This window comes from Delphinus delphis, chromosome 17 (assembly GCF_949987515.2).
Source record: "Delphinus delphis chromosome 17, mDelDel1.2, whole genome shotgun sequence".
NCBI lineage: Eukaryota > Metazoa > Chordata > Mammalia > Artiodactyla > Delphinidae > Delphinus > Delphinus delphis.
This window is the reverse complement of record NC_082699.1, coordinates 9,565,322-9,588,455: the sequence shown is the minus strand read 5'-3', so window position 1 is coordinate 9,588,455 and position 23,134 is coordinate 9,565,322. Positions and strand designations below refer to the sequence as shown.

At 36.1% G+C, this 23,134-nt stretch overlaps 1 protein-coding gene across 3 annotated transcripts in view; it reads right to left on the bottom strand.

The window, feature by feature from the left end:
* Positions 1-23,134, bottom strand: part of YTHDF3 (YTH N6-methyladenosine RNA binding protein F3) — a 44,425-nt gene that overhangs the window by 4,006 nt on the left and 17,285 nt on the right. The window contains exon 6 of one of the 3 annotated variants that reach the window (XM_059994705.1): positions 7,011-10,121. The exons of the other annotated variants lie outside the window; for them this stretch is intronic. Within the exon in view, the coding sequence (XP_059850688.1) occupies positions 10,098-10,121 (24 nt within the window). The 3' untranslated portion in view covers positions 7,011-10,097. Of the gene's footprint in view, positions 1-7,010; positions 10,122-23,134 lie in introns of those variants that run through there. 3 annotated transcript variants of the gene reach the window in all.

Genomic DNA, 23,134 nt, shown 5'->3' with positions numbered 1-23,134 from the left:
GCAGGGGAACCCCTGCTCGCTTGCCGTTGTCCCTGCGTTTGTTACCACCGCCTCTGCTTGCAGCTTGGTAAGTTAGAGCGGCGGTACGGAAAGAAGAGCAGAGGAAAAAGGAAGACAGAGGATGCTGAGCCGGGTCAGGTCAGGCAAGGAGGACCAAGGATAAAAGCAAACATTCCCCTGCAGATATCCCCACACAAACCCCTTACAAATACAAATCAAAACTAATTTGAGCGTTAAACCACTCATGTTTAACGCTCAAATTAGTTTTAAAGCAGCGGATAGGGTAAGGAATAAAGCAGCGGATAGGGTAAGGAAATGATACGAAGTTACAGGAAAAAAGTTCAGTGTTAACTAAAAGCTATGAATCAATAGATCCCTTGTAATGAAGATGTTAACCGAGATGCGTGTTGGACTTTCTGTTAGTAGATCATGAAGGAAAAAGATTGGTGTGTGTCTGTAGGAAGGTGGGGGGCTGTGTACCCGTGAATGGTGGAGAGTTTCCCAACGGGACCCAAAAGATCTTAGGACAGCCATTCACACAGGGGACCGCGAACACCACGCAGCACACCAACAGTGTCCCCAGAGCCGTGGTTCCCAGAGGGCGTCTGCAGTGACAAGTTCATACTCAGATTCATACCAGGACTTTTCACTCATTCTCTCCTGAGTGTACAGTCCAGTTCTCCAGAGGATTACATATACAAGAAAGATGAAAATCCAGCTGCTATTAAATCGAACAATAAGCGCTTCAAACTTTTTCAGTTTTAGTTTCCAGTATGGTAAATATGGATAAAACCCACATGAACAAAAGCTCTTTGGTTACTCAATCATTTCAGGGTAACAGGGTCCTGAGACTAAAAAGTTTGGGAACTGCACATTAGATTTGATGTAACAGTATCAGAGAGACAGATAAATAAAAAAAAAAAAAAAAAAAAAAAAAAAAAAAGTTTGGGAACTGCTGCCCAAGCTGTTAATAAATTTGAGATTATTAATATTATATATTATTGTATTATAAACATGATGGAAATGTTACAAGTATGATATTGATTGGTGATAATTTTATTATTAATAAATTAGGGGAGTTACATTAAGACTAGATACCAGGACAATAGATCCAAGCATCAAAACCATCCAGGAACCACTGTGAGGCAGTAATCTGTCTAGCATTGGGCCTGTGCAACACTCCTGAATGATGTAAAAATAGATCTACAATGATGAAACACTGGAGGCTTTCCTTTAAAACAGTGAAAGTTGCGCCTTCATTGTGGATGGATGTTTCCTCACCAAACTAAACACAGGAACTGAAGGGGAAGAAGAGGCTGTGTCTATATGTGAAAGAAACTCAGCATTAATGTCTTTTTTTATATCTGAACCTTTGTCAGAAAGCTGTTTAAAATGTCTTCTGTGAAATCTCTTTTTAATCTGGTTGAAAATAAATACAGATGCAAATACCTAGTTTATTTCTACACACACACACACTCACATACACACATATGCTACTGATATTCATTCCTTTGGCTTTTCATTTGGTTTTAACACATGACCTTTCAACTACTGCCTGGAAAGCTGAAGAAATTTGAAAAAAAAAATTAAAAAAAAAAAAGAACAAAAACAAAGAAACATGCCAAGGCTACATAACTCTAAGACAGGTACTGAATATCTAAGTTCCTCTTTCTCAGGCCTTTTTTCCCCATATTAAAGGAGTAATGGCAGGGGTCGTGGGGAGGACCATCAATTTACATAAGCTCTGTGCCTTTCCAAAAGAGGAATGGTTTCACTCAAGACTTGACATCGTTTCAGTTGGCTTTAAATTTAGATACAAGAAATTATTAGTGGGTACATTTCATACAGAAAACATTGCTCATAGTTTAGATACTTGAAATAAATATGTAAGTGCTGGCACATTGTAGTTTCCAAGTGGTATGAATACTTCTTTCTCTTTATTACATTTATTTGCAAAGATATCCTAGCAGCTTATTACACATGGACACATGCAGTCATGTTAAGCTGTTTAATGGAGAAGGAAAAAAGTTTTGGGACTTTAAAAAGGATAATTTAGGTTAAAACTTTAAAATAAAGTGTTAAATAATGAAAGATGTCAGTTAACGAGTAGATTCATAAGTGATACAAACAAACTTTGCACATTTTAATTTAAAACACAAATACTTCAGGATTCCCTGGAGGTCCAGTGGTCAGGACTCTGCGCTTTCACTGCCGACAGCCCGGGGTTCGATCCTGGTTGGGGAATTAGTATCCCACAAGGATTTGATTTAGGTCCAAGACTTCTCTGAATAAGAATCATGTCTTTCTTCTGTGAACCATACCTCACCTCTAAGGCACCATCTAACATTTCCCACTGGAGTAAGAAATGAAAATACACTTGCAAACTGCACGAAAACTTCTACATTTTAATGATTTTCCTGCCAAGTTTTTACTGTTTTCTGATCTATACCTAATTAGACAACTCACTTTTGTCAGGTATTTCCAAAGAAGTCAATTTAGTTTTCATAGCAACAACTATCAATCACATTTTATCAGTTTACATATTTAAATCTCATAATAAAAGAAATAAGTACAACTGGAATAAACAAGCTTAGAAGGAACCACAGATGACACTGGTAAGCATACATACATGGGCAAACTAGAAAACAGCTCTGAGATGAAGTACTAACTGTGCTGTAAGCACTGGGTGCTTTACAGAGGAAACAGTCAGTGACTGCCGCAAAAGCCAAGCAGAACAAGCTTAACATACTGGAGCTTTAATATCAGCACGCAAACATATGTTGAAGCTTTATTTGTAAACTTTTTACCTCGAAATATAATCTTGAATATATACTAGTTGGAACTACTATCTGTCAAATACCTTTTCCTTCTAAAGTTGTACGATATCACGAATCGTTGGAACTACTGTCAAATACCTCTTCCTTGTAAAGTTGAAATACGGAGGTAACACATCCATAGTGTTTCCATTTTGAATTGTTACTAAATATTCACAGTGTGCTCTTATAATTTACTAATACACTTAAGTGGCATTAATATCGAGGCATTTGTAACAAGCAAAGCAAAAAATTTCTTGATCTAATTTTCATCTTTGGCTGAATTTTCTTCTATTTTTCATAGATTTTCTTGTTATTCTTCCTAGTTGCTTTCCTTTTGGTCTAATTTGCCTTTGGTTTTGCCATCTGCTCAGCTCTAGCAGGATAAACTATGTCGTTTGATTTTTTTTTTTAATAAGTGTATTTATTTTATTTTTGGCGGCATTGGGTCTTCATTGCTGCGAGCGGGCTTTCTCTAGTTGCGGCGAGCTGGGGCTACTCTTGGTCACGGTGTCCAGGCTTCTCATTGCGGTGGCTTCTCTTGTTGCAGAGCACAGGCTCTAGGCACCCACGCTTCAGTAGTTGTGGCTCACGGGCTCTAGAGTGCAGGCTCTGTAGTTGTGGCGCACGGGCTTAGTTGCTCCGTGGCATGTGGGATCTTCCTGGACCAGGGCTCGAACCCATGTCCCCTGCATTGGCAGGTGGATTCTTAACCACTGCGCCACCAGGGAAGCCCCTCATTTGATTTTACGTACTTTGAAAAAGCATGGCTGACAGTCACTGAAAACCCCGGAAATCAAAAGTTGCAAAAAACGAAGATAAATGATAATTTAACAAAGCTTTATTCAGGTAGTGCCTTTTCTCAGGATCTCAATCATGTAACAATATGAACTGAAAGTAATCAACTTTCTACAACCTCTAAACTGCATCTAAGCAGTAAAGATTACCGTAAGAAATATTCAACGGTAAACAATACATTCTAAATTTTCCATAAGAAACAAAAGAGGAGAGCAACAGTTAACAATCGGAAGGCTTGCCACAGGCTCAGGCTTTGTGCTCACCACTTCCTATTACTTCATTTAATCCATACAGGCTCCATTCTCATTCATCTTTTTTAACTGATGAAGAAATCTAGGCTTGGAGCCTAGTGGACCCAGATTCCATTACAGGTTTATCAGCCTCCAAAGTCCATGCTCCCGGCCAGAATATTATGCAGCAGCCTCCGAAGTATTTCAAAAGCATTCCATCAAAAAACAGAGGCAGATCTACTTAAATCACCTTTTAAAGGAATGCATCATTCTAACCATAAAACACTGTTTAACTCCTACCTTTGGTTTTTCAATCCAGTCAAATTTGAATGACTATCTCTTCTTACCTATACTCGTAAGATCAGGATATTTGGCCATCATCTAAGTTTTCTCTACTGATATAACTTCAATCCCTTTACTAAAATCTCCACACACAATTAGAATCCATTCAGGGAGAGGGTATGAGTCTCTATTAGAATTCCTCCAAAATCCATCTATTCCATTGAGAAATGAGGAAAGACAGTGGGAGGGGAGGGAAGTTCTAAAGAGATAAAAGCAAAAAGGACACACAAGCCTGCCAGGATGAGACTATGTTCTAGTAAAACAGATTCCTGTATCCCTCTTTACAAATACAAGGATAAGGGAGAGCATAATTGCCTACTCAAGTGTATACTGTGACTTCCTTCCAAAGTACAGTGTGGAAAGGAGGGAAAAAGGGTAACTTCATAATGGAGAAACGTGACACTACCAGAGCCAAGTGGTCAGTCAACATCAACAGGCATATGTTGGTGGTATGCATGCTTGACATGATGTGATGGAAATGGCAACTTTACCTATGTGGTCTTCCTCCCAAAAACTCATAACCCCATCTAATCATAAGAAAGATATAAGATAAATTCCGAAGGAGGAGTACTCTACAAAATATCTGACCACTACTCCTCAATACTGTCAAGATCACCAAAACCAAGTCTGAGAAACCATCGCAGCCAAGAGGAACCTCAGGAGACACGACAACTAAAAGTAACGTGAATCTACCCTTGATGGCGTCCTGAACCAGAATAAGGACAATTTGGTTAAAAAAAAAAAAAAAATCTGAAAAAAAAAATAAGGGATCAATATCGGTCCATTAATTACAACATATGTACCAGACTAATGTGAGATGTTAAGAAGAGAAGAAGCTGGATGCGAGCTATATGGGGACTCTCTGTACTGTCTTCCCGATTTTTCTCTACAACTGTTCTAAAATATAGTCTCTTTGGAAGAAAAAAAAAAAAGGATAATGTAAAACGGCAGTAGAATTAAAAAGCAAACAAACTTGGACTGGATTTCTTTGGGACACACATTCTCTTGATTCTTTTTACCAACACTGTGGAAAAGATGAAGATTTTGAACCACTAGACTTCAAAACTCACTAAAGGGAAGTAATGGTTATATTTTATCAGAGTCAATGAATAAAATACAATTGGAGGTATTCAGTACTTATATTCTGAAATAAACAAAGAATGACTATCACAAATTTCACTGGTTTCCAAACTTATTTTTAAAAGTTCATTATTGCTAGAATAAGCCTACAAAGCTATATAAATCATAAAATTATAAAAATTCAGAACTGCAGAGAACCTAAGATGCATTCTATGCCAATCTCCTGAATTTACCAAGTGCACTAACAACAAAGGAAGTGATTTGTTCAGTGTCCATCTACCAGTTAGAAGTAACTATGTAAGTCCGGTCTTTCCAACTCCCAATTCTAAGATCCTCCCCTATACAGTAATTCCATTCTGGTTACAGATGTGTCAGAAACAGCCAATGATGTTTTCAAATGACGTTCAGCTACTTAAAGCTCTAAGTGTGTTCTGTGTAAGGGGTATTCTTTGAAGCGGCCCAGGGTGGCAGGAAGGGATGCGGAACTCCCCCAGTGTTTCGAACTCTGCACTCACATCTTCCTTGTACACTGACTTTTATAAAGACAGTTTTCATTTACATTTAGCTCCAATGTTATACATACAAGTAACTCAAAATATGGAGTAGAAAAATTCTGAACTTAGTGCACAATTTATAAACAAACTGTATTTAAACTGCCGCTACTACCTGTGGGTGATCTACAGGGGAGTTCTGCCCCTCACTATCACTGCACCAAGAGAAATGAGGAAAGAATACACATCATGATTACGCAATGACAAGTACAACTGACCCTTGAAAAACACAGGGGTTTAGGGGTGCTGACCCTCCACGACATACAACTTAAAGTCGGCCCTACTCACACACGGTCCCTCCACATCCGAGGTTCCTCTGCATCCACAGATTCAGTCAGCCTCAGATTGTGCAGCACTGTGGTATTTACTACTGGAAAAAGTCTGTGTACAAGTGGACCCATGTAGTTCAAACCTGTGTTGTTCACGGATCAACTGTTCTGTGATTAGAAAGCAAATGACCTTGAATTGCTCAGTTAACTTCTAACTGCAAGAATATTTTAGTTCCTAGACTACAATGACTAAATCTAATGTCACTAAGCAAGATAAAGCAAAGCCAGTAAGAATTAGGGTCCCACCTAAAAATGAGTAGCCTCAAATATAAGTACGCTGAAGAGATGCAAACCCTCTTTAGGAGATGATGCTGCAATGTGGGACACCTGGGGTGCTGTAAAACTGTGCTCTGATCGCAGGCTAACAGTGTGGTATGCAGCACAAAACTAAAACTCTGGTTTCCCCCATCTGAACGAGTGCCTTAGAGAGCCCAGCAATGATTATCAACGCACCATTCAGAGTCACCACGATCCCATCTCCACAAGCTCTATCCAGCCCAAAGGAAAACGTCCACACTATTAAAAAGCATTCCTTGGTACCAAGAATGGGGGATTAGGGTTATGAGACAGCTGGTGCCAAGACTTCCTCCTGTTAAGTAAGCCTCTTTCTCTTTTGCTCTAAGTTTAGCGTTAAGAGCATGTAATTCAGTAAGCTCACTGGAGTGGATAAAGATTAGGATAAACTGTGATCCTTCCTCTCTTTAATTTCCCCACTTAATTTCAAATGGCCAACTAAATCGAATGACATAATCTATTTGTACTTGAAAGGTATGTCAATCAGGAAATTCGTAACAGAGCTGACAAGAATGTTACGTTTTCTGGAAGGCAATCTGTATTTATAAAGATAAAATGGAAAGAACACAGATATGAGTGAACAATTTTTATTGAAACCCTCAAAGATTAAAGAGGACCAAATGGTGAGTTTGGGTACCATAACAGAAAATCTCACCTAACTGTACCATCATTCACAGGAATGAACAAACCCAAACACGACAAAATTTAAATTCTCATGTAACTGCTACAAGTGAATGTAAATGAACTAATCATTTTATCATAACCTTTCTTTAATCATATGAAAAAGAAGGGAATTTACATGGCATAACAAAAGATATGCAAAACTTAATGAAACACAATTCTCTTAAAGTTCTCAAACTTATTTTTATAGGATGCAGAATGCACTTGAAATGATTAAATGACTTAAGCTGATTCTTCTTTTATTGCAAACTGTTTTAACATCAGCTTAACCCCCATGCATGGTATTCAAAAAGAACACAGCTTTTGAATTAGAAAGATCACTTAAGTTAAAACGAGGATTGAACTTAGGAAAAGGCTGGGGTTTCTTCTGAAAGGAATCTTCAAGTACCAATACGTATAGAGAAAGAATACTAATTTTGGTTACATTTTCCCCCTTACTGTTAAATATACAAACTATATAATACCTTTCAAAATAAAACACCCACGTAAGATAACTTTAATTAAGAAACATTCAAACCAGATCTTGGAAAAACATTAAGCAAGAAAGTTACTGGGCCAATAATGTCTTAATTTGTGATTACTCAGAACACTGGATCAGTCTCCTGCTCTAGAGCCCAGTTTCTCTCCCTCTTGGTCCCCACAGCTAAGAAACCTTCCATTAGTTGTGCTACTGAGACAACTTCTGATCATCTCACTTAGAGGAAAAACATTTTGCTGTACACTGACAGACCAAGGAGGGAGAGAGAAGAGGCACTCGGAAGAAAATTTAAATGAGGAAAAAAACTGACCAATTGAAAAGTTTTGTTTTGTCTTGGCTTTTTCCCCAAAGGAATGCTGCACCCATTTCACTTAATATTAGAAATCCAGGTTAAAGGCACTGGGATGTACTCCTCACCATGAGTAGACTGCTGAGTTACATTTGACATTTCTGAGTCTGCTATTGCAATCAGCCTGCTTGCTGAGTGTTTCCGTGACATCTCTTACACAGAAACCTAATATAAATTAAACAAGTTTCAATCCGTGTATAATGTAACTAGTTTTATAAAAATATTCAGAGTTGCTAATAAAGCACCAAGAAGAAGAGAACCTCAGAGAGAAGACTCAGATCCTTTCCACAAGGTCACCCCTGTACAGTTTTCTCTAACAGGACCTCCCGAGTGACAGTGTCCCCTCTCTGACATGTCCTACCTATATAATCCTAGGGATGCAGAACGCTGCTGTGGTGACTATACCCAAATGCCAATTTTCATTACAAATAGTTACGAGACATGTTACTACAAGATTTCATGGCTTACTCTTAAAAAAGGTAAAATAGGTGCAATTTTCCTTTAAGAAAGTCTTTATTTTGTAATATACTATTAACATTTTGATGTTCCCTTCAGTAAACACTGGTAACTATCCTGGGACTACCAAAGCACTGTGAAGTAGCTACAATTTAGCTACAAATACTGTATTGGTTTTCGCTTGAATACAGTATTTGTACATTTTAAGAAAACATTGTACAAAAAAAAAAATCACACAAATGAAAGCCTCAAAGAAATATCTGTCACTAAATTTTGAATCGAAGTGACCAAAGACCATAGTAAATGAAAACATTTCTAAACATGATGTAAACATAAGTGGAGTAAATGCAAAACATCAAGGTACTCAAATCTACTGTATTGCTATTTTCATCCTTAACATATCTTTCTACATAGCTTTCTCCTTTTGGAACAGTAATATAAGGGGCAGTACATTATTTCATAACCATGTGCCATCAGATCAGTTAATACAGATGTCTGACACATAATTATACAAAATCAATTTGTTTCAAGATACAAAATTAATGTTGATATGTAATTAACGAAAAAAATAAGATGTTAAAAAGATAACTATAAGAATACCCAGATATATGCTGTATTCCCATTTATATAGATCTGATCAATAAAACATCAACACATTCACTTAGATACTGATTTAATCCATGGATCAAGGCCATATTTTCAAATATTTTAAGGATGCCAGGACACTGCAAAAGCTGGAGAAAGGAGTTGAGGAACAATATATGCTTGCTAAACAAGAACTATGTTTATTTAGCTAGTGAATACCTAGAGTAATAAATTTTTTACTTCATGATAGCAATCAGGCTCGCAAACACCCAGAAATAGGAATTAAGGGTTTTAAATGTAGTTATAAAGGTCATAAAAAGTCTGATTAGACTGAGGTACATTACTCAAAATTTTGAGATTCATTAAGTGGTAGCAAACAAAATAATTCCTCAGACAAATGCACATTTTTCAGTATACATATTATTGGGGGAAGGAGGGGAGAAGAATGTGCATTAACTGGTGAAATCCACCAAGCTGCATATCAATATTCTGTTACACCAAACAGTTTGAAGACAAGGGAAATGTTCTAATATAATCTCAGATTATGTTTCATTTGGCTAAAATAGAGCATAAGGTTGCTTTGCCATATTAAAAGTTTACTACAATAATTTTCACATAAACATTTAGACTTGAACTCCAGGACTAAATATGGCATGATTATTTTGCTTTTAATCTGTCAAATAGCTAAAAATTGACAATTTAAAAACTACAACAAAGAAAAAGTTGAAGCAGTGTGACTCTTACATCATTGAACCACTTCTAATGGTTAACTGTTAGTATTTAACAAATTCAAAGAGTTAATGAATCCTTGCATTCATTCAGTCTTCTGTGCCTTAGCTAGGATGCATAATTACAAAAGACAGCAGATACTGGTAAAAGCTTCAGGACAGAAAGTGCTTGACGAAGTTACAGTTCTCAAGTGTGTTTGGTGAGAGTATAAGGGCAGACGCGCTGATGAAAACCATTACAAGGAGAGTCAGTTCTGTGTTAGAGTTCAAAGATGTCACCTTAAGCAGAAAAAAGCTTTAATAACGTCTTCTTTGACTTATTAGGCATTTCCAGAGTCTACATCATTAGTGTTGTATAATTCTAACAGGACATCTTCATATGGTTATTGTTTGTTTCTATTTCTCTCCTGAAAGAAAAGCACAAAGACCTTTAACAAAACACCATCATTATTTAATGATTTAAACTATATGCATTTATAATGTAAACCATCTCCATAAGAAGTTCTTCAAATACTAATTTTCAAGTAATTAGCTAAAAACGATTTACTATTACCTATACACACCTCAGTGTGATTACCACAAACCATTTTAAAATAAAGAAGTCCAAACACAAAGACCTAGTTCAGGAGATTATAGGTCCTCACCACAGCTCTGTTTTCCCACAGAATTTTGTTTAGGTGAGACTATTACAATAATGTCTTTCTAGCCCTTTCAGTGAGTTTTTGATGGTGAGGTATCAAAACAGACCAGAAGTCCTCTGAAGCAATTTGAAAACTATTAGCCGAGGTAGGGTTAGGAGGAAAGGAAAAGAGTTGCATTAAACTGCGTTAAATTAAGCTTTCAGTATTAACTTAAAAAAAAAACAACAAAAAAAACCACTGAATCACAAGCTTCCTCCATATCCTACTCTCAGATTCAGCATAATTTTTCACATGAAGAAATATTAATAATACTTATTATTATAATTTCTTTTAAGAAAGCAGAAACCCCTTGAACATAAGTTGAGTGACGTTTTCATGATGTTTATTAACCAAATTATCCACATGTAATACTTATCCTTGAAAAAAAGGATGACTAGCACTCTGCATGCCTGTCAAGTGGATGCATTACGTAGTTTGTTTGTGCCACCATCTGCTTTAATGTGTCATCACTGGTTCTCATACTTTAGCAAGCATCAGAATCACCTGAATGGCTGTGGAAACACTCACTATTGGGCCGCAAAGGTCTGAAGCTGAACTTGTGAGCCTGCAGTTCTAACGAGTTCAAGGTGATCCTAATACTGCTGGTCCAAGGACCACACTGAAAGCCACTGTGTCTAACACATTATAAGACTCTCTATTTGTGGCTTCACTACTCCCACTTTTCTATAAGTAACACATGCTCCATAATAAATATGTATATACTTTGCCAATGGTCAAATTAATGTCCCATCCCCTGTGACACCATCAGAAAACTGTATTTTAAATTCCAAAGAGGGCACTTCCCTGGTGGCGCAGTTGTTAAGAACCCGCCTGCTAATGCAGGGGACATGGGTTCAAGCCCTGGTCCAGGAAGATCTCACATGCCGTGGAGCAACTAAGCCCATGCACCACAACTACCGAGCTTGCGCTGTAGAGCTCTCGAGCCACAACTACTGAAGCCTGCGCGCCTAGAGCCCGTGCTCCACACAAGAGAAGCCACCACAATGAAGAGTATCCCCCGCTCGCTGCAACTACAGAAAGCCCGGGCGCAGCAACAAAGACCCAACACAGCAATCAATCAATCAATCAATTTATAAAAATAAATTCCAAAGAGAACTTTAAGTTCTTTGTTACTAAAGTCCTTTCTTTTTCATCTTTATATATTCCTAGACTAGAATAACAGTGTTTAATACAGAAAGCTAACAAATAAATGCCCTACTATAAGATAACTACAAATGAATTATTTCATACACCCATAAGCATCAGTGAGATATTCCTAAAGAAAAAAACAAAAATGAAAACAGACACAGAGCCAGCTAATTAATCATGTTTCCAAAGGATAAACAAGAACAAAAATCCAACAACATAAACAAAGGAAAAAAAAGACAAAAAAAGAATTTGGAACCAGGAATCTGTAGTCTAATTTTACAAAGGCCCTAAAGCTTTTAAAAAACCAGCCTAAACATAAAGGAAATTTATTTCTCAGCTGAAGGAAACAGATTTGTATGAGAAATGTTGAAGCCTGCTTTAATTAGCTGGATATAAAACACTGTATTACAGATGAAGCAAAAAGTGGTAACAGCTCACTGCTTATTCCTCCCCATGAAATGACTGATCAAAACTAGAGAAATTCATCAACTCCATGAAAAACCCCAAAACTACAGAAAAAAAGGGCAATACTACTTAAGGATAAGCTAGACAAAGAGAGGTTTAACCTGAGGGAGATGATTAGGTATATGAATGAGGACCATGTTTTATTTAAATAGAAGTTAGAGATGCTGTTTCATTTTGAACTGTAATCAATTATGGCACCTTTAACTGAATCAGTAAAATATACAGATTAAATCTATGTACATAATGCATAACTTCTAACTCAGTGGACAGGAAAAGAGAAAAATTTTAAAAACTCCTTTCCTGTGCTAGGACAGGAAAGGAGGGAGAGGGGAGCTTGAAAGATCTAGGTGAACTAGAAAGCACAAAACATAAAATGGCAGAAATACACATTTATATTATTTATACATTTTTATCAAGCAATCAAAAAATGGAGGTTCATTAACAAAAACACAAAAGAGCTCAAAATTAAAAAAAGAAATCTAGTTACACATGATTTACAAGAAATTTACCCTAAACATAAAACAAGCCAAATGAAGACTTAGTCAACTATATTAATATCAGATAAAGTGGATTCTAATGCAAAAACCACTGAGGCAAAAACCACTACATACTGAGTAAGAAACATTTTTTATAAAAAGCTGTAACAGTATTAAACTAAAAATACAACTTTACATATATTAAAAGTTTTCAGAATTACAAAGAAAACCTGACAGGTTCCTAATTATAGCAGGAGAATTTAACACATTTCTCTTAGTAATTGATAAAGCAGACAAGTTAATGAAAATAAAGACTGAATATACAGAATACAGAAAACGGAGCCAAATCATTACAGGGTCCACAATGAACCACCACAGAAAGGAACTATATACCAGACCAGAAAACCAATCTAAATACCAAAAGAGTCAGTATCATACATAGCATATTTTCTGACATCAATTTTAACAGCAAAACAGGTAACAACAAACAAAATCTTACCATATTTGGAAAATCTGAAACACATTTCTAAAAGTCTCCCAAAAAATCATAACAAAAATTCAAAATTTTTTACACCAGTACAATATAAATATACTAAATCTAATAAGCCCTGAAAAATAAAATTAGAAATTTAATGTATAGAATTTAAAAAAACATTTTTTTAAAACTGAAAAATAATGAGCTCATCATCCAACTCAATATGTTAGAAAGTAAGTAGCATTGAGTCCCCCAAAGTAAAATGAATCAAATAAGACAGCAGGAGAAAATAATGAAACAGAAAACAAAGATAAAGAGAGCCTAGGAGAACAAAAATAAAAACTGGTGTTTGGGGGGTAAAAGAAGCTGACAATAGAAAAATCTCTGGAAAGACTGATTTAAAAAAAAGAAATGAATCATAAATAATATCGTGAAGACTCACACAGCTAAAAAAAATTAAAATAGTATTAATGCCAATACGAAAAAAAGCTTAAAACAACTTCCTAAAAATAAAATTTACCAAAACAAATTCAAGAATACAAAGACAACTTGAAGACTTATAATAACTAAAGAACTTTAACCAACAATTAAAAATCTAACCCAAAGAAAAACTCCCAGGCTCATGTGGTTTCACAAGAATTCTGTACTTATACCAACTGTTCCAGAGACTAGAAAAAGGAGTATTTCCTGATGTATCTTGAGGTTGGCAACACTTTGATACTACCTTCAGAAAAGCAGGAGAAAACTGAGTCCAGTCTCACTTGTCAGAAGGACCTCTTAAGGGCTGTTCTGATGGTAACGGAGTGTATAGAGGAGCAAAAGTAGAAGCACGAAGGCCAGTAAGGAGGCTAGCACAATCATCATCCAGTACAATAATAATAATAATGGAGGATGGAGAGCTAGTGGAAAGTGTTTAGATTCTGGATCTATTCTGAAAGCAGAGCCAATAAGACTTACTGATAGATTGGTTAGATATGGAGTGTGAAAGAGGAATATTGCGAATTAGTCCAGTATTGTTGGCCTGAACTGGAAGGGCGGACAGTGGTGCCCTCTACAAAGAGGGAGAAGGAAAACTCTAACATTCTTGATCCTTCTGCATGACCACACTATAGTAAAGAACTACTTTACAAAGATTCCAGTGCCCACATTTGCATTTGATGCTTTATTGTGTGTCAAGTTTAAGAAAAGAGCAGATGCAGTCTAATAATAAAAAACTATTCATCTGTACCAAAGATCAAATAACCTCAAAGTGTACTATAAAATGGAAGAGTTAGGAAGGAGGTCAAATAGTGAAAATGGTGGAGGACAGTCATAACATGTGTTAGTTTAGGTGGTCCAAATGAGAGTAAAAACAGGGTTCTAAAACTTAAGACTAATTCATGCTTTGAGCTGTGATTTAGTTTCGGCAAAATAACATCACTCATCACACTAAATTTTTTGTTTATGTGCAGTTTTATTTTGGTTTTAGAGTTTTCACTTAATTTTATGTTTAAGTAATACAAGTAATAAAATTACAAGAAAAAAAGCATAAAGATCAAAAAGAAATAAAACGGTCTCTATTTGCAGATGATATGATCTGTTAGGCAGAAAATCCTAAGGATGTTCTATTAGAACTACTAGAACTATTAAGTGAATTTAGCAAGGTCACACAATATAGGACATTTCTATTGATATAAAATTGTAGCAAACAACTGGGAAGACTGAAAATACAAATTACATTCACAATAGCAGTAAAAATTATATAAAATACTTAGAAACAAATTCAGTAAGAGCCATGTGGTTTTCAACAGTGAAAACTACAAAATTTTACTGAGAGAAATTATGTCTGTCTCTCCAAGACCTCTGAGTTCTACAAAGAAAGGGTTATTGGGGCTTCCCTGGTGGTACAGAGGTTAAGAATCCGCCTGCCAATGCAGGGGATATGGGTTCGAGCCCTGGTCTGGGAAGATTCCCACGTGCCACGGAGCAACTAAGCCCGTGCGCCACAACTACTGAGGCCTTGCACCACAACTACTGAAGCCCATGCGCCTAGAGCCCGTGCTCCACAAGAAGCCACCGCAATAAGAAGCCCACGCACCGTAACGAAGAGTAGCCCCCGTTCGCCGCAACTAGAGAAAGCCCGCGCGCAGCAATGAAGACCCAACGCAACCAAAAATAAATAAATAAAATAAATTTTAAAAAGAATAAGAGCTATTTATCTTAAGTGGCTTACTGGTAACCTTTAATATTTATCTGTTGAATGAATAAGGGAACAGTTAAAAAAAGAACACGCAGGCTCTAAATATATGGTGATAAAGGTTGACTAGAACACAGGACATAGGCTAGAATTGTCCGTGGAGTGTGGGAGGAGCAGGATGACACTACTTCTCTGGAACCCAGTAACAAGGTCTTAAAGCCGAGCGAAGGAATCAATATGCAACCGTATTTTGGAGTGAGATTTCGGACTCTTTATGATAAAATGAAAGTAATAAAATTATTATACTCCAGATTGTTGTTCACAAGTGGAACTGTCCACTTGTAGCTTTTTTACATCCTAGGTGTATATATATACATATATACACACTACATATATATATATACACACACACACACACACACACACATATACTATATATCCTGCAGGGAATTGGTTCCAGGGCCCCCGTGGATATCAAAATCCGAGGATGCTCAAGGCCCTTACAGCTGGCCCCCTGTATCCACGGGTTCCATTATCTGCAGGTTCACATCTGTGGATATGGAGGGCTGACTGTAATCATGCATTTGTTGCTAAAGAAAAATAGACAACTGAGATACCACTCAATTTAAGGATGACTGTTCACACCATAATCCATGTGAAACAAATCTCTCCCAAAGATCTATGATTAACCGAATAATCCATCTCCTAAAAACTCATAAATTTCTTTATCAACATTGGAACTTAACATAGCCACTATTAACTCTCCTATGGGGTGCCAAGATAAATCTGATGGGGAAAAAAAAATCAGTGTTATAAAATGCTAATTGAAGTACCTCTTTTCCCAATTCTGGCTTATAAAGAATTATTACTAAGCTCAGAACAGAGTATTACTACAATAAAAACAGAATCATCTTGATTATTCAAATATCACTCAATGTCTTATCATAGAATTACTCACTTAAATACGTAATGTAAGTTTATTCTGTCACGTGTGATACATCCTGGGCCAAAAACTGTTTTCCAGAGAAATATTCTTTAAATTTTACAGTGAAGATGAAAGGAAAAGCAAGATTTTATACACTGAATTTGTTTCTGTTCATCATAATCAACTCACAAATAGACAACTACAATTGTAGAAGAGTTTACTGAAAGGTCATCAGATAGAGACTTCAACCATTCTTGATCCTAAGAACTGCAATCTGATTAATGGGAAAGCATTAAACTAAATGTTCCACTTGAGAAAAAAGAAGTACAGAACTGTCAGGAAAATGCTTACTGCTAACAACAGTAACTACTACTAAAATAACTACAACTGAAGTAATTTCTTGTATATTAGCGCAAACTTGATTACTTTGAGACAGACCTAAACATCATCTCATCTCAGAATCAAAATTATTCCAATTTTGAAAAAAATTATATCAGGGACTAAACTTTACTCTTTGGAAAGGCTCAGCGACACAAAATAGCATAAATGATTAAAATACACAGACGGTTCTGGAAATTAAAACTAATAAGGATTTTATTACAGTTATGCCTTAAGTTCATCTCAAAGTTACAGGTACCTGAAAACACTAATTTTTCCTATATGGAATTTTAAAAGTTATTAAACTAAAAATCTCACCTCAGACTGTTTACTGATCAATAAGGATTTATAAGAATGAAAGAATATAGTAGAAGCTAAATGATGCACATTCAGTATAACGAAGGTAAAATTTCAGTAAAAGGTTATCTAAATAGTCAAAAGTAGACTCTACGGCTATGTAGACTACTCGAATTTATACTGGACATAATATACTCAAGACATTAGCAGTTTTTTGTTTTCTTTATTTTCCAATCAAACTAGCTTTATCGTTAGAAGTAATACATACAATTGCAAGTTAAAGTAAAAAAGTAAAGCTCCCCTATCCCCCTCTAGTCTTTTCTATTTCAACTTCCTCTGATAGGTTACCACTACTGACTTTAAGTGGCATGCTAATATATACATTTCTTGACTTGTCAATTCAGACACTATCAATTCCCATTGTATATGACGAGCAATTTATCACAGTGAACGTTATATTCTCCTCTTCCCCATCCCTACAATAGAACTCACTCTATCTTTAGTTCTGGTGACTGTCCTTATGACTTCACCCACTATGCGCCAAGCATTAGGTGCTAAGGATTCAGCAAAGAACAAAGCAAGTCCTGCTCTCAAAGAGCATCTCCAAGGTCAGTGCTTCCCAACTGAGGGCTCCTGTCGTTTGTCTAAGACCACAATGCCATTTAACAGACGGAGGCTTACAGCCCTGAGGTCCACTGTATACAATGAGAACCTTCTGACTCAAAATGCATACGGAGTCCCTATTGATGGTTCTAGTATAACCAGCTACCAGGTGTTATCCTTCTTAAATTCCTTTTTCATTCTGCTGAAATACCTCTTCAAGTTTCTTATGAAGGGTATGTAGCTAAGCTCTTGTACACCTGAAATCTTTATTTTGCACTCCTCCCTCACAGATATTATTCGACACTCATCTTTAAGAACATAATTCTATGCCCCATTCCCCTATACTACAAAATATGATTTTATATGTGTCCAGAGTTGTAGATGACAGAATTCTGGTAACAGTCTGACTCTCCTTCCTGTGTAGCTTTCTTACAGGCCTTTTGCTCCGAAAGCTTTTCTCTTTATCTTATCTTTTTTATCTTTTACAATTTTAAATAATCCTGCTGGTTACTCAGTGAGCCCATCATTCTGAAAACATGTATCTTTTGGCTCTGGAAATTTTTCTTTAGTCGTTCTTCCCTCCAACTGTTTCTTCCTGTACTCTTTTTAAAGACTCCTTTAGATATACTGGACCTCCTTTCCACCACATCTTTCACACCTTATATTTTTCATCTCTATTATTCCACATTTGGAAATTTCTGATTTGAAATTCCAGATGATTAACTGGATCTAAAACATTAACATTTTATTAATCCACTTGCTTAAAAAGAAACATTTTTAAAAACTGCTGACAATCCTGTTTCTCATTTCCAAGAACATTTTCTGGTTTTCTTTTCTTTTTCCATGTGAATCCTAACAAATCAAATCTTGTATAAATTACCTTCTGCTCTCCGAATACCTATTTCTTTTAGAGGATTTGTCTTGGTTTTTTCATCAAGCTTGATTTTAATCAAATATATCAAAGTTATGTGTTCAAATCTAAGAATGAAGAACTATACAAACACTGCAATAACTGGCATGGATTTTTCCTGCAGTTTTAAGTTTCACGACTACCCCTCAGTCTAAGATAGAGAATCTGACTTTCCAAGTTTTATATGAACAGACAGGGTATGTCTGGTCAGCTCCTCCATAGGCTGCTGTACTGGCAAAGCAAGCTGGGGAATTCCTCCTCTGCTAAAATAACCAGAAAAGGGACAAGAAAACAGTCAATGAAAAAGACCCAGCAATGACAAGATGGAATTCGTTTTTTTTTAAACTTCTTTTCTGCTATCACAAATAGGCTGAAGAACTTAAAGAGAAAAATGAAACAGTAAGAAGAGAAATGAAAGAAAGCTACAGTAACCACAAAACTAAATGTAAAATTTTAAACTACAAAACTTCTATTAAAAAATATACAAAAAAATTTTTCCACACTTGGGGAAGGCAAAGATTTGAAGTCAGGTTAGTATAAGCCTTCTAAAATAGTTCTTATTCAAAACTGTTTTGGTTATTCTAATCTTAGCCTGGATCTTATACTACAAAAAAAGATTAAAAAAAAAAAAGGCTTAAAGGACACTCTGGACCAACTGACAGAATATCACGGTTACATGAGAGAATATCCTTATTCTTAGGAAATATATATGATACTTTTTTGGGGTAAAGAGCCATGACGTATGAAACGCACTCTCAAATTGCTCAAAAAAACCATAAAGCAAGCATTTTTCCTGCTGATTGCATTTGAGTTGTTCCCTGTTATTTACTAGTATCAACTGTACACCTAAGAACATTCTTATATGTATTCTGGGGTATGCGTGAAGTTTCTCTTAGGTATAGATATATATCCTGGAGGACAATTGCTGAATTACAAGGTACTGAAACATTCAGCTTTGTAAGAAAATGCAGAACTACCCACCCACATGGCTATATCAATTCAATGCTCCCACCTGCAACTGTATAAGACCTTTTGTTGTTATACAGTCTCTCCAATACTTGCTATTATCAAATTTCTTAATTTTGCCAAATGAGTGGATATAAAATATTTTCTCATTATAGTCTTGATCTGCACTTCCTGAATTATTATTAAGACTGAATATCTTTTTACACTTATTACCCACATTTATTTCCTCTCTCATGAAAGGATTATCCATATCTTTTGCCCATCTTTGTAGTGGATTATTTTTTTCTTAAACTGATGCACAGGAGTTCTTTAAATGCTCTCGACAACTGTCTCCGGTCAGTTATGTTCAAATTCCTCCCAGTTCCTAACATGTCTTTTTACTTTCTTTAAAGCATCTTTTGATGAACAGATTTTAATCTAGGCAAATTTTTATCAATCTTTTCTTTTATAAGTAGTGCCATTTTTTGTCTTGCTTAAGAACCCCTACTTTACCCAAGGTCTCTGAAGGATGTGCACCTGGGAAAATGTGACCTCGACATATCAGAAGCTTTGAGGAATTTCAGCTGAACACAAGACAGATGGGGTCACATTAAAAGAGAACATAAATAATAACTTGCAACTCCTTTTACTTAAAAAAGAAAAAAGGCATAACCAGTGAAGGAAATCCTAGCAAAACACCACTGATTTGTCCTTTTTGATGGAGCCAAGGAGGACCTAGAATAGACAGGAGGCACATCCTTCATCACTGGGATGCCAAGAGTATTTGAAAGTAGTTTTGCTGGAAAGCCAAAGTGCAAACACAAGCGTACCTAAGAGGAAATCTACAAATGAGTATCTACAATTTCTGCCTGGACAAGGACTTTAACAGCTCCAGAAAGAAAACGGCAAGAACACTTGATATCCCACATGCCAAACAGTTAATAAGCAAGGGAAAAGGTTTCCTGACATGGTGGTTTCAAACTCAAAGGAAAGTCAAATTTCAACTACTAGCATATCCATTGCACTGGCTCTCCCTTCTTACTCTTCACAGGTTGATGAATCACTTAACTGGTAAAGTCAACATACATCATGGCTCTCCCATCTCCACGTTTGCAATGGAAAGAGAATATGCAACTAACACCAAGCATTAAAGCACACACACACAAAAACAAACCTATCTGGGGGCAAATACCTGATCCGGATGATTCTCTGCCTGGTTTAATGATGACAGAAAAAAAAAAAAAAAAGCAAAGAGTCTTAAAATACTTTTTCAGAAAAAAAGGATACTAACAAAACTATAATGAGTTCAGATAGACACTGGGGAAAGATAAAATACAAAGGGGGAAAGAAAAGATAGTTTGGGGGGAATACTGTACCCTGATAGTGGTGGTTACACAAATCTACAAATGTGTTACAATTCATAAAACTGTACAGCCCAAAACAGTGACTTTCACTGTATGATTTAAAAAAAATTTTTTAAGGATATATACACAAATATTTATAGGACCTTTATTTACATTCTTCAAATCTGAAAGCAACCAGATGTCCTTCAAAGAATGAATGGTTAACAAACTGGTAAATCCATACAATGGAAAGACAGAATTAAAAGGAACAAAGAACTGATACACAAAGCAACATAAACTGCAAGGACATCGTGCTGAGTACAAGACTCCAGTGTTAAAAGATTACACATTGTAATTTCATTCATGTGAAATTATGGAAAACGCCTTATAGAGAGAGAGAACAGATCAGTGAATTACTTACTAGTGGAGGGGAGCACTTGACTAGAAAGAGGCAGCAAAAGATAATTTACAATTTTACTGTGTGTTAATTAAAAAAATTAAAGATATGTAAGACGAAGGAATTTAAAAATGATAATTACAGGAAGCAGAAATAAGCTTTCAACAGTCATCTTTGTGCTCAATAAAATCAAGATAAGAATGGCCAAGAAGGGGGAAAAAAAAAAATCAAAGTGGACTCTGGAACAAGGGATTCAGGTAAGAAAACAACAGGTGTGAAGGGAGAACTAGGTGTGGTAATGTAAGCAAACTAACAGTCATTGAAAAATACAAAACCTCACAAATCACTGAACCAACACAAAGTAAATCAAATCAATGACATGGAAATTCAATTTTGAGAAACTCTCCAAACGCAAAGAAAAATAATGAAGATAAGAACCAATGGCATTCAAGGACAAAGATTCAATATATTTTTTGACATTACTAGGAAAAAGAAAAAGAAACAAATTTGGCCTACAGATGAAGGAATAAGGAAAACTGTAAGAGACCCATACTGTGCACATTCCATATACATGTTCACATAGCAAGAATAAATTTTGTGCACACAGACAGAAATAGTTATTTCCAAAGAAAGAAAATTTAGGCTGGCCCCAGACTTCTCCATAATATAAAACTATAAATAATAGACTATAAATAGAAAACTATAAAACAAAGCCTGAATGAAAAGACTGTGACCCAAGATTTCTATATCCAATAAAACTGTTGTTCACATATCATGGCCAAAGAAAGGCATTTTCGGGATTTAGAAGCGCTTAATAAATATATTACATCAAATTACTCTTCCTAAAAAAAAAAAAAGATGATGGTAATAAAACAAGCTAGGCTCCAAATTAAAATGTCAAAGGTGGGTTCAGACACATTATAAAAAGACTGGCAGTAAGCCATGAAACAATTTAAATGTAAAATTTTTAAGTTTAAAAATATAAAGTTTAGGGCTTCCCTGGTGGCGCAGTGGTTGAGAGTCCTCCTGCCGACACAGGTTCGTGTCCTGGTCCGGGAAGATCCCACATGCTGCAGAGCAGCTGGGCCCGTAAGCCATGGCCGCTGAGCCTGCACATCCGGAGCCTGTGCTCCGCAACAAGAGAGGCCCGCGTACCACAAAAAAAAAATAAAAAAATAAAGTTTAAATCATTGTTGTATATATGATTATAAAACATAAATAATTCCTGAGACAATTATATAATAAAAAAATAAAACTAAGATAAATTTTCAGACTGGGTAGAGGAGAAGTGTGGGAAGACGTACAAGGTGACCTGTCCTGGGTGATGGAAGAAAAGAAAAGTTGAATCATTTCTCCTGATTCACTATTTGTAAAGGCACTTACAGTGGGACAATCTACTCAACTGCTGAGCTCAAAAACTCAGAAGCTACTCTTGATCCTCCTTTTTCCCTCACTTCCCACATTTAACCTGGAGAAAACTCAATTATATTCAGCAATTCACTGGAAAGGTTGAGCAGGGCCTTTAAGAGTCATACGTATTATTCCAAAGCAAAATTTCTAACAATTCAGTACAGCAATCACTAGCACCAGAATCACCTGAGGTGCCTGTAACAATACCAGGTCCCTTATCAAATATATCAGATTTTCCTTGAGTGGGTCTCAAGAAGCTGCATTTTCAGGGAGCACCCTAATTGATATTTATATGCCATAAGGTTTGGCAGGATCATTATTTCAACATTATTCAGCGGTGAGGATTGTTATTTGAACAATTCCCTCTTCTGTACAGACTAAAAAGCCACAGGATACTCAGGCGCACACAAACAGAAACAACAGAAACGAATCACTGATGTTTTACATACAGATAAAGTTGAAGTTCGTGCTTTATCTTAATTTCTACATAGAAGCTTTCCATAGTAACCAACATAATTTACTGGAGAAGATTCTAACTTAAGCCCTGCTTCATTTGAAATTTAAATGTATTGTCTATGGAAAAATCTGCTAGTTGCCTATTCCATCCATTCTCTTTCCCTCCTATAAATAGGACTCTGCAATTTACTTTTGTAGCTTGGAACAGAAAATATTCCTCAGCCTGTCCTGCTCTATGGGCTCTGTGATCAAATCCCAGCCAACCTGACGCAAGTAATAAACAGTGTGTAACTTCAGGATACATCTCCCTTAAGAGTCTCACAGTGGGCAAATAA